General features: G+C 39.0%; 1 protein-coding gene across 1 annotated transcript in view; it reads right to left on the bottom strand.

The window, feature by feature from the left end:
- Positions 1-206: 206 nt before the first annotated feature.
- LOC121317212 (death-associated protein kinase 1-like) overlaps positions 207-19,111 on the bottom strand; it is a 76,509-nt gene continuing 57,604 nt past the window's right edge. Inside the window, exons 16-26 of the mRNA XM_041252899.1 lie at positions 18,338-18,535; positions 17,295-17,492; positions 16,661-16,759; positions 15,043-15,120; positions 13,576-13,795; positions 12,984-13,169; positions 12,168-12,365; positions 6,382-6,520; positions 5,317-5,437; positions 4,183-4,371; positions 207-2,780 (exon numbers count right to left, since the gene is read on the bottom strand). Of these exons, the coding sequence (XP_041108833.1) occupies positions 1,539-2,780; positions 4,183-4,371; positions 5,317-5,437; positions 6,382-6,520; positions 12,168-12,365; positions 12,984-13,169; positions 13,576-13,795; positions 15,043-15,120; positions 16,661-16,759; positions 17,295-17,492; positions 18,338-18,535 (2,868 nt within the window). The 3' untranslated portion in view covers positions 207-1,538. The remainder of the gene's footprint in view (positions 2,781-4,182; positions 4,372-5,316; positions 5,438-6,381; positions 6,521-12,167; positions 12,366-12,983; positions 13,170-13,575; positions 13,796-15,042; positions 15,121-16,660; positions 16,760-17,294; positions 17,493-18,337; positions 18,536-19,111) is intronic.

Raw genomic sequence — 19,111 nt, 5'->3', positions numbered from 1 at the left:
GGTTGAGCTTTTTTTAAGTACATGGGTTAGACATTAAGTTCACCTACACAATAAGTGGAAAACAGATTACAAAAATAAAAGGCTATTAATGAACATCTCACGCAGCAATGCACTGGAGCCCAAGGCACACAAAACAATCTTCTGAATGCTGAGACTATTTGTATTTTTGTGTTGTGAAAAATATATGTAGAAAAAACACACAAAATCTCAATTAAACAATTTATTTTAAAATATTACTAGTATATAAAGTTTAAGAAGGTATTAAGAACATTGCATTCCAAGACATGCTTAAAAGAACACAACATATAAATAGAACAAAAATGTCTTGTGCAAAGTAATGACTGTACATGCTGTTTTAAATAGACTTCTTTCCCTTTTCTTTCTGATACCTTACATTGTGAACCGAGACACAAACACAAACAAGTGAAGCCAACCTGTGTAAAAACAAAACAAAACAAAGAAACAAACATCACATTATTCTGTACAGGGACACTTGAAAATTGAAAATTTCTTTTTATAGTCAAATGCTTAATTTTAACTTTATACATTTACAATTAATTCGAAATGTTTTTAATATTCCTGCAATATTGTTAACAAAAAACATCAGAAACAGTATTTAAAAAAAGACCAGTCTAATAACACAGAAGCAATTCAGTAAGTACCCCTTCAATGATGGGGCTGGACAAGCAATTAGAAATACCTCCATTTGTAGCACACCCTTTTGGTGTAAATAGAGTGTTTCTTCCATGTATTTATTTAAATATTTCTAAATAGGGTGCTACTCAATGAAATAAGTAACTGCTATTTCACAGCAAGGCCAAGCTGATTCATTTGTTCATGGAATTCCTGCCATATCCCTACTGTTCTTTAACACAGTGCCTGAAAAAAGATATCTGGTACTTGGTTTCCAAGTGCTTCCGTATCCAATAATTCACAATGTCTGTGTGTATTACAAGAAACAAGATGTAAATCATTGGTCACATATCCTTCTAGAACTTTTTAAACAACGTTGAGCCTTGTTGTATCATAACAGTGCTGTACTTGGGGCCCACAGTAACCCTACACATTATGGATAGTGTGTCATGGTAGGAATGTTGTCAGTTTTTAGTCCAACCCCCTCAATGTGAATAACGGGGAGGCAGAGAGCGTCTATGTAAAAAGATGGTCAACTAAACCATCACAGAAAAAGGCACTCGCATATTTTTTCTTTTTTTAAATACAATATACTGTAGTAATACGTTCTGCCAGGCATACACATTGTATTATTGTAACTTTATAACACACAATATTTAGCAAATACAATTATAAGTGTAATTAAATGTAAAAAGCAAGCTTGTAATACTCCCTTTGTTAAGGGAAGTTTAACCATATGCCAAACACAATAATTAAGGAAAGCCTATCAAATAGAAAGACAGTATCAAAATGGCAGTGTTATATATTTGCGTTAAGGAATCCAACCCTATCTACAACAACTAAAATCAGGTTAACGTTAGAAGTCTATTGAGATTGCACATTCATTTCAATGTACTTCATTCATTTTATCGAGATATGACTGAGCTAATGGAATTATAGGACGTTCCTCCGTTGCAGCTTGACGCGTAAGCTTCTTGGCCATTAGCTTCCAGGATAACTTTGAAAACAGCGGATGATTTCATGAGGAAGTCGGCTGCATCTCTGCGGCCCAGTTCTCTCAGCTTTGTAATGAGAATCCCGATGGTGCTTCCAGGACTGCCACTCCACTCCTGTATAAGAGCAGACGTTGGGCTGGGATGGAATGCAACCTCTTTCAGTATTCCATTGTTCGTGCTGTATTTAGCAACAAGATCAGTAAGACCCAAGTTCATGGCCAAGAGGCACCAATCTTTGCCCATTGCATCTGGTGGGTCCAAAAGGCGACTAAGTTTTCTCCTAGTCAAAAGACACAGCTCTGATATGTGTATATCCATGCCGAGATTTCCTTGATAGTAAACATCCGTGCACCCAAAAGTCAGAATGCTATTAAAGCTCTCTTTGTAACCCCCCATTGTGTTTACAAGGGATGCTTCTTTTTGTGTCTGAGCCCTGAAAAAGTCTCTAGGTTGATAAATCATTATTGGCTCATGATGTTCCCTTAGCTGCTGGGGGCTGAGGTAATATTTCACAGTAAGAAGACCTGGCAAAGTTGTTGCTATCAGGTTATCAATAATGCTGCATATTAAATCCAAAAGCATGTAACACTTAATCTTTTCTGTGTCCAGTCCTCTCACCTGGACCTCAATACCTTGTCCATGGTTGACCAGCAAGATCATGACGTCTGCCCCTCCATGTGATAGCTTTATTCCATTTGTCCATAATCGAATATCATCTCCATCTGGCTTCTGGTGGCTCCACCGGCACAGATTCACTTGCAGTTTATGAAAGATGCCACATGGAAAAGGGGTAAGATGCTCCACAGGGACAATACGAACTCCTCCATAGACCAAAACTTCATCTTCATCATCATCATCCCCCGTCCAGGATCTGTTCAGGCCGTTTGTTTTGATCAGAGCAGGAATATCAATCATTGTTGGATTACTTAAATCCCTGGCACAGATATCCATAGCATCCAAAATCTGGATCAGTTCATCCACATCGCTGTCCGACACCAGGCTCTGGACCTCCTCTATTCTGTAGCGTCCTCTGTAATGGTGTATGGCTTTTGGGTTCTCAATGGAGAGGATTTTCCCGAGCACACTGGTGCAAAGCCACCGAGGATCCAGGAGAACCACGTCTTGGATGGTCTCACTTTGCATTACATTAATCTGTTTAAAAATAAATAATGTCAAGGTCAGCCATCACATTAACAGTAATACACTAATGCCATCAAAAAAACGGATATACATGAACGTTTGTATTGTGAATCTCTACCTTGTCCCAGTATAACATGCATTTTACTTATTTATGTAGAAAAATAAAATAAAAACATGCTTATCAAGCTGGGCATTGCAGGCTAAAATAGTTAATAACTGGCAGTGTTGTGCTTATAAAAACAGACAAAGTTATGATATTTGGTGTGCCTTGTTTCTTGGGTCAGTTACCCAGAAAACCAGACGGCTTTAACAGGGTGAAAACAGTCTTGTCATTGTACTATAGTATCGATCTTTTTTTTTTTTTTTTTTTTTATAATCCCATTTAGGATCAATGTCACTCAGAAAATGAAATTATGAGCTAATTACTCTAATATGTTGTTTTGGTTTTTTTTTTCCTAATGCAATTTAATATATTTTTTAAATCTGCCCCACTTAAATGAACTAATACTGACACCTGGTGGACAAACAGCAAAGCTAAATATGTGAACAGCTGTGAAAAAAAAAAAAAAAAAGCCTGGTTGTTTGGTAATGAAGCAAAATGCCATTCAGTCAGTATGCGATTGCAACATAATACAAAAATACGCTGGGGGTAAAATGATTCAGACTGGTCTTCTGCGTAATGTTTATGATTTTCTACATGTTTATTACAAGGTCCATCATGTATCCAACTGCGGTGGGACCAGAGTAAGGGCGGATATGTAAAAAATCAGATAAATGAATCCCGTTTTAAATACCATTGTACACAAGCAGTATAAATTGCTATATTCACACAATTACTGTTCTGAGATTCAGCTTTAATTAGGCTGCTCTGCTAAATCCCTTGTTTAGAAAGATTAGGGTATTAATGCTTGTAACAGAGCAGCCGTCTGCCGTGGGGATGCATGCATTCGCTGTAGAGTGATGGGCAGGAGATCGAAACGGACGTTGAAGTTGATATGCCCCGCAGGCTAACAGGAGTTTTTACAACACAGTGAACAGCTCCTGTGACATAACCAGCAATGGTAGGGCACAGTGGGATCTACAATCTCTGAACTAATCTTCTCTGTTCAATAATAAACTAACTCTGGCTACTCTGCCAGCTGTCGACAGTTTCGACTTGCTTACTCACTCTTCGGTACCTAACCCTGGTTCTGGTTCTCTCTCACTCACCCGCCCACTGTGCTGCAGAGATTTATCATGGCAGATTGATGGTTAGGGCGGATATCTGATGGGTGGATACACAACAGATTACTGGACTTGTACATGTTTATAGGTGGCAGCCTTATTCATGACGTGCATATGTAAAACATACCCTTAAATGAACAATCAAACATTGTGCTTTACACATAACGTTGAATTGGAAAACATGCATTACCTCTCCCATGCTGTGCAACTGGAAGGCTATCTCCCGTAGGTCATCTTCACTGATTAAAGGATTAATTTGTTCTTGAACATCAAAAACAAACTGCTGCCAGGACATCAGCTGGTTTGGACCATTCATTTTCCTCCAGGAAGGGAGCGTTGAAATGATTTTCTCACTAAGTATTGTCATTGGGGGACAAGCCTGAAAAACAAGAACATTAAAAAATTGTTAAATGTGAACGTAGTCAATATGAATGCGTTACTTTAATCACGGGTACAGTGTAACCAGCTAGTCCCTCAATGCAGTGATAGCATTGACTGAGCTGTCCATCAAGACAGCCTCCCAGCTTCCAGGTGAAACCTCCCCATAGGAAAGAGCTTCCCTGGGCTTAACCAGGTCATGGAGAATTGTGACAAGCAGCAAGTGTGATAAAGCGACACAATCACAGAACCCTTCAACACCGGACAAGACACACCTGTTTCCACTCAAACAATGCAGCAGGAGACACGCATCTAATGTACGCATATGAAAAAATGCAAGTTTGAAATATAGCCAGATTGACAGATTCCTCCATATCTCCCCACATTGTAATACCATCAAGCAGACAGCCTCTATGTAACCCATATTATGACACCAGGAATACCATGTTATCAAGAATGTCCTCAACATGTTTTTACAAAAACCAAGTTGAACTAAATGGTCACCTGCTCTTACATGGCTGAACAGATATTCTTTTTACAAGTGAATGAGAGATGACACCTTGAGTAATCCTAAGCAGATACAAAGGACCAGTCCCTTTTGTGAACAGTTCATTCAGTTTTCACTATTTACTTTTACATGTATGGTCCTCACAATGATTACTGGAATGAGTTAAAATACTTGGATGCTGTGCTCTGAAATTCCATTTTAACAAGACAGTATTGTTTACTGAGTACAACCCCAAGACTCTTGAAATACTCCCTGTGGGCATGACTTGAAAGTTCAGCTCTAAGGAATGCACCAATAGACAATGTAAAAGATATATAGGGACATCATGTTGACTTGTCAAGTTTAAAAGGTTACACTAAGACAAGATGCCACTTTTACTAACTTAAGCACTACTGCATGTCAGGTATAAAGGCCTTGAATTGCATTTGGCGCACTTACTGAAATAAGAAGATTTCTAAGTTCCTGTAGGTGGTTTCTGAGTAGCTTAATGTCTTTAGACCCTGAGGCTCCTGCATCCACAACAAATAGTCTGTCAGATATCAGCAGATCATTCCCGAACCTGAAAAACAAATCCAGAATATGCAGTTAATATAAACCAAGTGTCAAAAAATCATAACTGAACTCCTAACTCAAAATAAATAAGCCTTATATAATTTAATTAAATTTAGAAATATTTTCTTTTTGGGGGAAAAAAAGAAGCTGTTTTACCCCTTACCTGCCAATACCTTGTCAACTAATCCTCTTGGACACTTATATCTTTTATGAGATCAAAGAATGAACGTGGCTACAAACAAAAAGCATACTGATATACTATAATACCATAATAATCACATGTACACATTAAACCCTTTCTAAATCATCTTACATTTTTGAGTTTTGAGCTAAGAATTTTATTGTTGCCCTGTGGAAGGGCAGAAGCCCTGCTGCTGTAAACAGTGTGTGTGGGAATGTAAAGTTGGCATGGGTGGGGTTAAATCTGTCCCTGCCCACAATCACAGGTATAGTCATTCCCCATATAGGTAATTGATGCTAAATGGGGAGAGGTCCCATGTATATAAGGAAGGAGAAATCCTTTGTTTGTTGGAGGAGTTTGTGCTGTTATTTTTGTCTCTGTAGTGAAGGTTAATGCCCAGCCTGCAAGTGATTTATTCTTCTGTTTGAACATTTTATTTTGGCCGTTGTGCCAGTTTATTCTGTTCCTGTTTTTGTTTTGTTAGTAAAAGTGCGCACCTACGCTTAAACTGCAGCTTACTGTCTCTGGGTCTCTTTCCTGTCGGTAACAGTTTGGGCCTACCCTGTCACATGCCCATTAAGTTTATTTGTCAGTTAATTGTTTTCTGTGCCTGAAACTAAATATAAACATGTGGCAAAATAAGATATAGTGGAATATTAGCATCCTAACAGGACAACTATCAGTGTGACAAGCATATTTAAAATGAGTTTTGAACGATATACTTTCCTATCGAGGATATTCCCAGGAATAAAGCAGAAACAGCAACTTACCTGCTTCTGACCTCCTTCAGTAACGAGATGTCCTTATCATACACAAACTCCCCTCCGAATGCACGAGGCAAATTCACAATATCAGCATGTGTGGCCACAAGCACAACTCTCAATGGATTTTTTATCTTCCCACCAAATGCTAAAAAACAGAAAATGTTCCAAATGAGAAGAAAAATCTTTATCTATTTAGTTAAAATACTTTGCTGCATAATTGATCCTGGTTTAACACTACTGAAACCCCTGTGGATTTAATAAGATCCACAGTAATGTATTCACTATGATATTGCCTCCAGTGTAATCTGTTTTGATCTACTTCTACAAGCGCATGTTCTGGGTCATTATTCAACCCAGGGGAGCACTAGCAAAGTCATTCCACTCCCCACCACAGGGATTCACAAACTGTGACAGGGTCTTCCTCGGGTCACACGCGTGGGTAGCCGCTGTTCAAGCATACAGAGAGACTGAGGTTGGTGTTGAAACGCCGGCACAGGCGCGCAGGATTTATTAACAACAAACAAAGTGAAAGTAAAATAAAGGCGGTCATGTGACGTTACCAGCGATGGTAACGCACAGAGGACAGATACAGAAAACCGTACAAAAAGTGCAAAATAAAACACAATACCCCAAACTATAACTCAAAAGGTGCCGTGAAAACGGCAGGCCTTGCAGCAGCCCCGATCACAGCGATCAACATGCTTTTATACTGACGCTCCGTTGAGACACGCCCACCTGCCTGCTGGAACAGCTGATTGCTTTCAGCTGCTGCTCCACGCAGACGGATAATCGTCCCCAGCGGAGCGCCACAGCAGCTAAACAATTAAATCAATATTAACAATTAACAAAAAGACATACAATAAACTACATATTCCATTGTGCAAGGCTTACGCTTTGCCACATATCCTCCCGCTCAGAATGGAACCCATAGGGGTCCATTCGACAAAACAAAAAAAAACACAAGGGTGGGTGGGACGGGAAACATTAGAGCCAGGTGCAACCTCCATACCATCATACCAGACACCAGGCTCCAACGTCAGCATTGCTATAAACAATAAACATGCACACACATACAACCACTAACCACATACCAATAATTAACAACAATACACCCAAAATTATTACCCCCTAAACCCAGTGTCCCTTCACGGGGCTCCTCTCCAGAGGATTGACCCGCCTCCTTCTGTGACGATCCCCCACAAACGACAGGTCCTCCTTCGCTGACGCTCGGCAGGCAGTTCCTCCCGCTGGCGTCCGGGCAGGCAGTCTCTCCTCCTCCCTCGCCAGCTTCCAGGACCGGAACTCCTCCTTCTGCAGCTCTCGGGAACGGACCCTCCTCGGCCTCTCTGGCGTTCGGGCGGGATGTCTCGGCTCCTTCCCAGTGCCTTTAAGGACAGCGGCTCCATCCCTCTCCTTCAGCAGCCCCTCAGGGTTACCTGCGGTCTGCCCTTGTCCCCCCCAAAAAATTTCAGGGGTTTGCTCCTCCTGTCTCTCTGTAGCCATCTAGCCTTGCTTCGGCAGGATGCAGCGGAATCCACTTCCGACACCATATGTGACAGGGTCTTCCTCGGGTCACACGCGTGGGTAGCCGCTGTTCAAGCATACAGAGAGACTGAGGTTGGTGTTGAAACGCCGGCACAGGCGCGCAGGATTTATTAACAACAAACAAAGTGAAAGTAAAATAAAGGCGGTCATGTGACGTTACCAGCGATGGTAACGCACAGAGGACAGATACAGAAAACCGTACAAAAAGTGCAAAATAAAACACAATACCCCAAACTATAACTCAAAAGGTGCCGTGAAAACGGCAGGCCTTGCAGCAGCCCCGATCACAGCGATCAACATGCTTTTATACTGACGCTCCGTTGAGACACGCCCACCTGCCTGCTGGAACAGCTGATTGCTTTCAGCTGCTGCTCCACGCAGACGGATAATCGTCCCCAGCGGAGCGCCACAGCAGCTAAACAATTAAATCAATATTAACAATTAACAAAAAGACATACAATAAACTACATATTCCATTGTGCAAGGCTTACGCTTTGCCACACAAACATTTTTATTTTGTTTTTTAAATGTCATATTGAGTAAGTTTGTGTGTAAATAAAAATCCCTCTTGGCACCTATTTGCTAAAACAATGAGAACAGTAAGCATGCTTCAGTAATTTCCACAATTAAGTAATCAACGCACACACACACGCAAAGCAACTATATATAGTACACAGGCTCCAGTAACAGCTAGAACAGGGAGTGCTATAAAGTCAGTTGTATACACTGTTTCATAGTACAAAATACAATATTCATAAACAAATGTCACAAGCTATAAATTGATCAAGATTCTACTCTAATAGCTCACAACATTTATATCCAACAGTATGAATGCTTTCTACAGTACTTACACAAATAGTGAACCATCATCTAAATGAAAGTTAAGGAAAGCCTAGTTGAAATCATGAAATTGGATCAAAAAATAAACTAAACAAAAAGAGCTGAGAGAAATTAAAAGGTATATATATATATATATATATATATATATATATATATATATATATATATTATATAAGCCTTTATATATATATACTATATATATATATATATATATATATATATATATATATATATATATATATATATATACACACACACACACACACAGTGCCTTGCAAAAGTATTCAGACCCCTGACCAATTCTCTCATATTACTGAATTACAAATGGTACATTAAAATTTTGTTCTGTTCGATATTTTTTTTTAAAACGCTTAAACTCAAAATCAATTTCTTCCCAAGCTTCAGTTTTTTATTGGACTGAAGCAGATTCTCTTGCAGTATTTTCCTGTATTTTGCTCCATCCATTCTTCCTTCAATTGAAACAAGATGCCCAGTCCCTGCTGATGAGAAGCATCCCCACAGCATGATGCTGCCACCACCACACTTCACTGTAGGGATGGTGTGCCTTGAGGCATGAGCAGTGTTAGGTTTACGCCACACATAGCGCTTTGAGTTTTGGCCAAAAAGCTCTATCTTGGTCTCATCTGACCACAAAACCTTTTCCCACATCGCAGCTGGGTCACTCTCATGCTTTCTGGCAAACTCCAGATGCGCTTTCAGATGGTACTTTGAGTAACGGCTTCTTTCTTGCCACCCTCCCATGCAGGCCAGTGTTGTGCAGAGCTCTTGATATGGTTGACTGGTGCACCATTATTCCACTCCCAGTCACTGAACTCTGTAGCTCCTTCAAAGTGATTGTTGGCCTCTCTGTGACTTCTCTCACAAGTCTCCTTCTTGTTTGAGCGCTGAGTTTTGAGGGACAGCCTTTTCTTGGCAGTGCCTGGGTGGTGTGATGCAGCTTCCACTTCTTGATTATTGATCCAACTATGCTCACTGGGATATCCAAACACTTGGATATTATTTTGTACCCTTTCCCTAATCTATGCATTTGTATTACTTTATCTCTAATTTCTGCAGAATGCTCTTTGGTCTTCATTTTCCTTCAGATTCACAGCCTTACCAATGATCCTTCAACAGTGGGGTTTTTATCCAATAAATGTGACAGCAACTCTATTGGTTCACAGGTGGAGGCCAATGGTATGGTAATTGTGTCCTTGTTAGGGAAATTTCTTTCATCGGTGCAAACTGCGAGCTTCCACAGCACAGGGGTTGAATACTTATGCAAGCAAGATATTTCAGTTTTTTATTTTTCTTAAAATTATTTCCCAACATAAAACCAATGTCACCTTACAATAATTGATTCTGAGTTTCAGTGTTTAAAAATAAAATATCAAAACAGAACGAAATTTCAATGTACCATTTGTAATTCGGTAATATGAGAGAATTGGTCAGGGGTCTGAATACTTTTGCAAGGCACTGTGTGTGTGTGTGTGTGTGTGTGTGTGTGTGTGTGTGTGTGTGTGTGTGTGTGTGTGTGTGTGTGTGTGTGTGTGTGTGTATATATATATATATATATATATATACACACACACACACACACACATATACATACATACACACACACACACACACACTGCCTATAAAAAGTCTACACCCCCTTTTAAAATGTTCACCTTTTATTGCCTTATAGCCTGGAATTAAAATGCATTAAAATATTTTTTTTTTTCATTAATCTGCACATCCTACTCCATAACTTCCAAGTGAAAAAAATATTCTAGAAATTTGCAGAAAATTAATTAAAAATAAAAACTGAAATAGTTTGGCTGGATAAGTGTCCACCCCCCTTGCAACAGCAATCCTAAATTAGCTCAGGTGCAACCAATCGCCTTCAAAATCACACACCAAGTTAAGTGGCCTCCACCTGTGTTAAATTGTAGTGATTCACATGATTTCAGGATATATTCAGCAGTTCCTGTAGGTTCCCTCTTCTGGGAAGTGCATTTCAAAGCAAAGACTTAACCATGAGCACCAAGGCGCTTTCAAAAGAACTCCGGGACAAAGTTGTTGAAAGGCACAGATCAGGGGATGGGTATAAAAAAAAAAACAAAGGCCTTGAATATCCCTTGGAGCATGGTCAAGACGATTATTAAGAACTGGAGGGAGTATGGCACCACCAAGACCTTGCCTACATCAGGCCATCCCTCCAAACTGGATGACCGAGCAAGAAGGAGACTGTTCAGAGAGGCTACCAAGAGGCCAATGGCAACTTTGCAAGAGCTACAGGCTTTTATGTGTGTACGTGACAACAATATCCCAACCACTCCACAAATCTGGCCAGTATGGTAGGGTGGCAAGAAGGAAGCCATTACTCAAGAAAGCCCACCTTGAATCACATTTGAAGTATGCAAAAAAACACTCAGGAGATTCTGTAGCCATGTGGCAAAAAGTTTGCAGTCTGACAAAACTAAAATTGAACTTTCTGGCCTAAATGCAAAGCGTTATGTTTGGTGCAAACCCAACACAGCGCATCACCCAAAGAACACGGTACCTACTGTGAAGCATGGTGGTGGCAGCATCATGCTATGGGGTCTGTGGCACTTGTCAGGAAAGAAGGGAAAATGAATGGAACAAAGTACAGAGAAGTCCTTGAGGAAAACCTCCTGCCTTCTGCAAGAAAGCTGAAACTGGGACGGAAGTTCACCTTTCAGCATGACAACGACCCAAAGCACACAGCCAAAGCTACATTGGACCTAAATCCAATCGAACATTTGTGGCATGACTTGAAGATTGCTGTCCATCAACGCTCCAAGGAACTTGACAGAGCTTGAACAGCTTTGAAAAGCAAATACTGCCAAATATATATATATATATATATATATATATATATATATATATATATATATATATATATATATATATATATATATATATATATATATTAGTTCAGCTATATAGTTCAGCCAGTTCGGTAGTTTAAAATGGACTCATTGCAGGGCAGTAACATTTATTGTTAGGAACAAAGGCATCGTGAGAAGCAAATACTAGAAGAAACCACAAGAGGCGCCACTCATACATCACATGACATGGAGAGGTCTGAAAGAAGTCCTTTGACATGAACCCTATCTTTTTCATCATCTTAGTTCAGGTCAATTGACCCTCAGGGGGCTTCTGGTCTAAGAGGCATAGGTCTGCTCAGTGTTTTCTCTTGTTCTATTATACATGCCTAATGTATTCATCTTACCTGTGTAAAACAGCAGGCTTTCATTAGTGGCAGGTGTTCACATTTCATTTTAACTTTTCTTAAAGTACATTTTGGCAAAGTTTAGGCTTAAAGTTAAATAAGATGGGGATGACATATACACAAAACAACAAAACAAAAGTTGCAGTAATCTTAAATTCAGACAGACCTGTGAGTTCCTCTGGTGGGATCAAGGACTTAAGGAAGTTAAGCCAGAAAGTAACTTGATTGAGCTGAGTTTCATAGGGTTCCTCCAAGCTGAAAACTACAGCGTGGACTGCAGTGGGATCATTTGCAGCAAAGTAGTCATAAGAGCAGTAATAGACAGGATTGCCAGCAAACTCCCACACACTAAAATCACCTACTCCTGAAACACAAAAACACACCTTAGAAATGCACACAACTATTATTATTATTATTACACAGATTAGCAATCCTCTGATTTGTCATGGATGGACTGCACCAAAAATATATATATATATAGAAAGCAAAAAGCATACAGGCCGATAATACTCATATCATGTTTACACAAAATGCATTTATAAAAGTAACATTATTTGTGCATTTTATTATTTATCATCTATGTAATTAAAATTGCACAAAATACATAGATCTCTAGAATGAAAACTGTGCAAAACCACCATTACGGGGGGAGTTTATTCAACATGTGCTATGATGAACAACATATCGCTTTCAGTACGGCGTTAAAAATGAAAGTAGCTTGCTACATCTAGTTTTAAACAAACAGCCATGGCACCAATATGTTGCTTCTTCTAAAGGACATGTCTCATTAAATCAAGGATCCTATATTTAGAACTGTACAAAGTAAATAAGAAGTCATCAGAAGTTTGTATGGTCAGGACAGATTCTGTACTCTGCCCGCTTGGATTACAATACCATTGTAACCTGGTGTTGCATAATAAAAGAACAAACGTTACAATTTTAAATTACATATGTAAAAAAAATAAATAAAGGAACTTCATACCATTTATGTTGCCATTCTGTACATCGATGGCTTTGGTCGACTGATCGTCAGAAGTGGAGTGGGAATTGTTTGAAGGTGAGAAAACCTCCAGGACTCCTTTCGTTAAGCTGGGTTCAAACATCATACTGCGACTCCGGACACTGACATTTTCACAACCGGGATAGAGGTTCATAATACTTACTGAAACTAAGACAAAACGACAGCATGAATTGCGAACTAAAGTGTTTTCACACTAAAGCTTTATTGTAAGCATTGCGCCCTTTTGCTAGTTTGACCTTATCATGGAAGGTATTTCCAAAGGTAAAACACCAGGTGGCACTATAATGCTTTTAAACTAGGAAATACAGAAGATTTAAAGACCAAGTCTCAATTTAAACAGCAGGGGGTGATGTTTATTTAAAATCTATATTCACAGTACTCTCCTAAAGCACGTTTAGATAGAGTACTCTATAGTAATCAACTTAGTGACATTTTGTGCAGTTTTAGATCTTATCAGGCAGTGTTTTATTAATCTTGTTACGTTAATGTTCTTGCTAAGTATTTACAGAGAAAGGTTTCGCACTGGCTAGAACCTCTTAACTACAGGAGATACCTGAGGGTTTTGACGAAGGAGATGGTGGAAATCTGGAGGAATTGGTAGAGGACAGCCTGGGCCGTCGTCTCCTGAAGAAACTCCTTAAAAGACCACACTTCAGGGACTCAAGTAGTGTCGTTTTTCCTGAGCCAGAGTGCCCAAATAGTTTCAGCTTTATCCTTGGTTGTGGATTCTGAGTATGCCGGAGCTGCTGAATGTAAATTCCTTTGTGTGCATCCTAAGAGGACAAGTATTACATAAATACAAAGATAATAAAACCTTGTTGCTACGGTCAGGTCATAACCAATAATATCCTTTTTATTTTTCAGTACTATTCCATATAGACCATCGTTACTGGCTCAACAAAGAGTTTCACTTTAGAAGAATAACTAAAAGCATGCACACTTTTTAGAATGTCATTTTAGTTCTATCAATGTCAAACATAAAACAATTAATGCTATCAGTATACCTACATACAATGCTGTATTCAAACTATTTGGTGGAAGACTTGTAGCTGTTTTTATTTGCAGTTCTAAAGTAATGATTATGTTCAGAACATATTGGCCTATTAACTTCCTGTTTGCAGTTTCCAAGCTAACCGACATAGTTTATTTATTTTGCTACAACAGCTGAATTGTCTGTGGCCTCCTCTAGTATGACATTTATGTCAAAAGGAAGCGAGAGCTCGTGTAAAGACGGATTCTGAGAGAAATCCCCATAAGTCAAAAGAAATAAAAACAAAGATTAACAGTTGAAGGAGAGCAGAAAACAAATTTTGAAGCCAGTTTCTTTCATGCCACTTAGGACGGAGATACACAAGCAATTTTTAAAGCAAATTTTTCTCGCCAACTCAAACTGACAATAAAAATTGACCGTGTGTCACTAACTGAGAACCCGAGTTGCTAGACTAGACCATTGCTCTATTTTCAGCAATTCAGTTGACAATTTTCCAATGTGCCTGTGGGTGTCCAGCCAATGATACTGCATTTTCTAATCACCTGATTTCACTCTCAGTTTTGCAAAATAGTAATTATAGACAGACAAGTGGATGCAAGAGGAAACTTTGCAATTGATGGATTTTATCACGACAGTAAACGTTTATGTGATGCTAGATGCACGGAATATAAAAGACTGCAATTAAAAAACAAGACTAAGGAATTAGCAAATATTTTTGGGAAATCACCAGAGGACTCGCTCGAGACAAAAAATCTTCAAATGTCAACAGAGACATGTATTAATAAAAAAAAAATCCTCCATACGCTGTTCCTGCATCAAAGAAAGTTTACTGCAAACAGGCACCATCTTTAAGTTATTAAAATAATTGTCAGTTTTCCAGCGTGCATGTGGCACATTTAGCACCAGCAATTCAGGTATCAATTTTTTGTTGTCATGTATCTACGGGCCTTACAGTTGTTGGAGCAGTAGGTTTTCATCTTTGACTAGTTCATCCATTTTGTCAATTTGCAAACAGATAAATAAAATTACCTTTTTAAGCTTCCCAAGCAAGCTGGCTATATGCTCGTGATGTTCATTTTTTGCAAGGTCTTCTGCAGTCTTTCCATCCTGTTTGATAAGAAAAAAATCTCACAGTGTTCTCTGATGCTGGTGCACTACTGTACTAGAAGGCTTAGCTATTACACTAGCATAATTTCTGATGGTAAAAAATAGAAAGCTTTTTATATCTGCTGTTATCACCTGAGGAAACACCTGCTGAAAGTGCAGGGCATGCAAAAATGCAAGTTATTAAATATTACAATTTCTTTGTTATTGTATCTACAGTAAAAATCTGTCCATGAGGTTTGTAAAATGAATTACAAATAGGTGGGGGAAAACAGCACCCTACATCAGACTCTGTTCGACATGTAATCAGGATTTTCTGTACACTGTAGGAGTATAGACTTTGTGTCTGATACAGTGACTCATAATGGGTACATTGGACTGGTACAGAATTGTGAGAACCAAATGATTCCTATTTGATTAAGAAACACAACATACTGGGAACAAGTCCCAAAAGCTGTAAAGTGTAAAGAAAGGGACATGTGTCAGTTTATGCATCATTTCAGCTACATTTTGATTGATGTCAAAAAGTGACCTTACATTATGAAACATGCACAGTGTTTTTTTTATTTTTGTATTGCACTCATCTGTAGCAGACTGTGGACTTGGGCAAATCAATGAAAGGCTGCTGGTTTATTGCTCTGAAGATGCACATTAATGTTGAAATACTGTAGTGAAGAGGCCCATTACTGACACCAGTGCAATACATTTTTAATGGCAAGATGTACTATAATATAACTTGTGCTGTGTGTAAAGAGCGTGCAGAAGAATGCTGGAACAGCTTTCCCCAGGTTACTATAATATAGAAATATACTGTCCTATGAACTAGACCCAGGACACCATACTATACCCACATTAATGAAAGAAGCCCAGCAAGCATGTTTAACCCTTAGCGGTCCATTTACTAAGCGCTTGTCAGGCACGTCAGGTCCAATTTATTTTCACACACGCTGTTTAAAATTTTTTTTTTACCCAGAGTAACACAGGTTTAAAAGGCACTGAATCGCAAAAGGACACTCAGTACTGTATCTCCAGCCAAGCCCCACCCCTTGTTCGCTGTATTTTTCACATACCTCTTTATAAATGTGCATACTGATAAATCCTCTCCTGACCACTTGTTTTATCACTAAACTCCTCAATAATGCAATCCAAGTCATTATTTTATTGTTACAACACCGCAAAAAACTCTGCAAATGTCTGCGATATTCTTTGAATGCTGGGTGTAGAAGCAGCTGTCTCCTCTGTTTATGTCCGTGTTATCTCTGTGGTGCATGGGGCTATCACACGCCTTTTTTTTTCAGCTGCATTTGTCTCCTGTTGGTCTCAGTTGGCCATTGAAAGATTTTCTCAGCTTTTTCCAGAGAAAAAATGACTAGAGACCTGTGCTTTACGTCTTTTTGATGACGTCGGACAGGGTCCGACATCGGACTGGAAAGGGAAAATTGTAATGTCGGACCTGGTCCGACATAGGACCGCAAAAGCTTAAAGGTTACCTATTAATGGATAATCTATTGAGAAAGCAGCACTTGACATATGTGGTACTTACTGAAGTTACGGTATCTACATTGGCACCAGCAAGACAAAGACAGCGGACAACTTCAAGGCCTCCGTTGTTAGCTGCTAAGTGTAGAGGGGTTCTTCCATACTGCAAGATTGAATCAAGAATACAGACTTGTGAAATGTACTATCTGTGATATTCCTTTACTTTCTGACATTGTGGTGGTGGTGGGGGAGCATATTTCATATACCATACAGAAGCTAATTATTCTTATTATGCCATTCTTCTGAGTATTTAAATAAGGAACATGGTTAAAAAAATGACAGCGGAACTGTGATCTTGTTTCTCAACCACAAAGAGACACTTTAAATGTCAAGTAAAGTGCAGCTTTTTCTACCACTGCCCCGGTGCCTGTTATCGATCAGAGATTTGCTGCAAGGCTATTCTTCAAATCGACCTATTGATAGTACAGCAAGCTCTACACTTCAGATATATTCCAAAATGAATAAACGCTGTAGTCAGTGTCATGCAAGAAAACAAACACTCTATACATGGAGGCACTTTATATAATTAATGAAGGAGAACAATACTAAATGTAAAATGGCTTTCTAAGCTTTTAAAAAAAAAAAAAAAAAAAAAGTAAAAACGTGTTTAAAACACCAATTCCGTGAATTTCACTTACTTTATTTGGGATATCCAGATTACATTTTGCATCACAGAGACACAAGACGATGGGAACGTTGCCATCTTTGCAGGCAGTGTGCAGGGGTGTATTGCCATGTCGATCCTGTACATCTACATAACAGCCGTGACTGATCAGGCACTTTATCACTTCTACCTGACATCTTCTGACAGCAAGGTGGAGGGCAATATGTCCATCCTAAAAGAAATGTCAACAATATCTTGAGAATTTAAAAAGCATGTTGATTACATTCCCACCACAGGCAGTAACCTCTTCATGGACAAGAGTCTCCTTAGCATCAGAAAAAAAACATATTAATAACTTGAATCAAAGTTAAATGACCTTTGGAAATAGCTGTCCAGATATCCTTAACAATTAAATTGAACTAACTGACTAAAAAAACACCCACCACACACAACAACATTAAATGTAAATGCAGGTTTTATATAGGAGTACATTCCACAGTACCAGTAAACCACATGCTTTGTTACCTATGGTGCTAGGCTTACAAGCCAGACACAAAAGCCCATAGAATCACACATATTACATTCCACACTGGCTTAGAACTTGGGTTATTGTTGAATGGATAGGATAATTCTACTCCTCCAAGGAGAAGTAATTGCCCATGAAGATGTTACTGTCTGGAATCAGTTTTATGCCACAAATAATGATGAATAAATAAATAACTCCCCAAGACAAACAGAACACAAGACCCCAGGCAGTACCCTATTGCTACCACAAGGTTCAGTTTTCTTAAAATGCATTTTTGTATATTTCACTGTGGTATTTCAGGAAGACAGATTTGAGAATGTATTTTTAAAACCGTACAACCTGGCAGTAGCCAGGCGGTTTGACTGCGATGACAAAAACATTGCATAAACGTTACACTACAGCAGCCTTGAAGAGTATTGTACACATGTGGTAGAATAGTGGGTTATTACAGATTACACACCATCACTACATTCCAAACCCAACATGTTACGACATATTATCATTTGAAATGATCAACATTCTTTCAGAATGACCATTACTAAATGAACAACCTTGTCTGTTGAATCAAGGTCAGCACCGTGTTCCACCAGGCATTCCACAATATCCCGGTATCCTCTGGCTGATGCTGTAAGCAGTGCAGTCTCCCCCTCTTTATTTTTAAAGTTCACATCACACCCAGCTTCACAGAGAGCTTTGGCAACAGAGTAATACCCGTGCCAAGCAGCACAGTGTAGAGGGGTTTCTTGTTCCTGCCAATAAAGTAGCAAGAAAAGTAGTTCATAGCTACCATTACTTAAAAAAAAAACAGAACAACCAAATCATTAATCCTAACAATTCTATAGATCTGACATCGATTTCCTGAAGCGAGTGCCACAGCACTTTTTCTGCATGGCTGCATCTCTTTTCTCCCAACAGGCTACTGAATCACACACTACTTTAAAATTAATTCTTGTTACCTTTTTCTGCATTAAATAGCAAAGAATTATAATATTTTTCTAACATGTTCCTTTTATGGTGAGGGAACAATGGGACTGTGGCTGCTTAGATATATCTGAATGAACAACTGGAAGGCATCATTACTGTAGTAAAGACTAGCTGCAGGTGAGTGTCAATAGAGCTAATTCACCATTCCAGTTGAAACAAATAAAACAGCTGCATTGATTTTTGCAAAATGCTGTTCTCCACAAAGCGGTCAGCTTTTCTAAGCCTCTGTGGAGAGCAGCAATTGGCACAAAAATAAAGCAGCAGCTTCTTCAATTGTTTCACTTGTAATGGCAAACTAGCCCAATCAACACCATTAAACCTTCATCTGGGTGAATAACTCA

Source organism: Polyodon spathula, chromosome 1 (genome assembly GCF_017654505.1).
Source record: "Polyodon spathula isolate WHYD16114869_AA chromosome 1, ASM1765450v1, whole genome shotgun sequence".
Taxonomy (NCBI): Eukaryota; Metazoa; Chordata; class Actinopteri; order Acipenseriformes; family Polyodontidae; genus Polyodon; species Polyodon spathula.
This window is presented reverse-complemented; position numbering and strand designations above follow the sequence as displayed.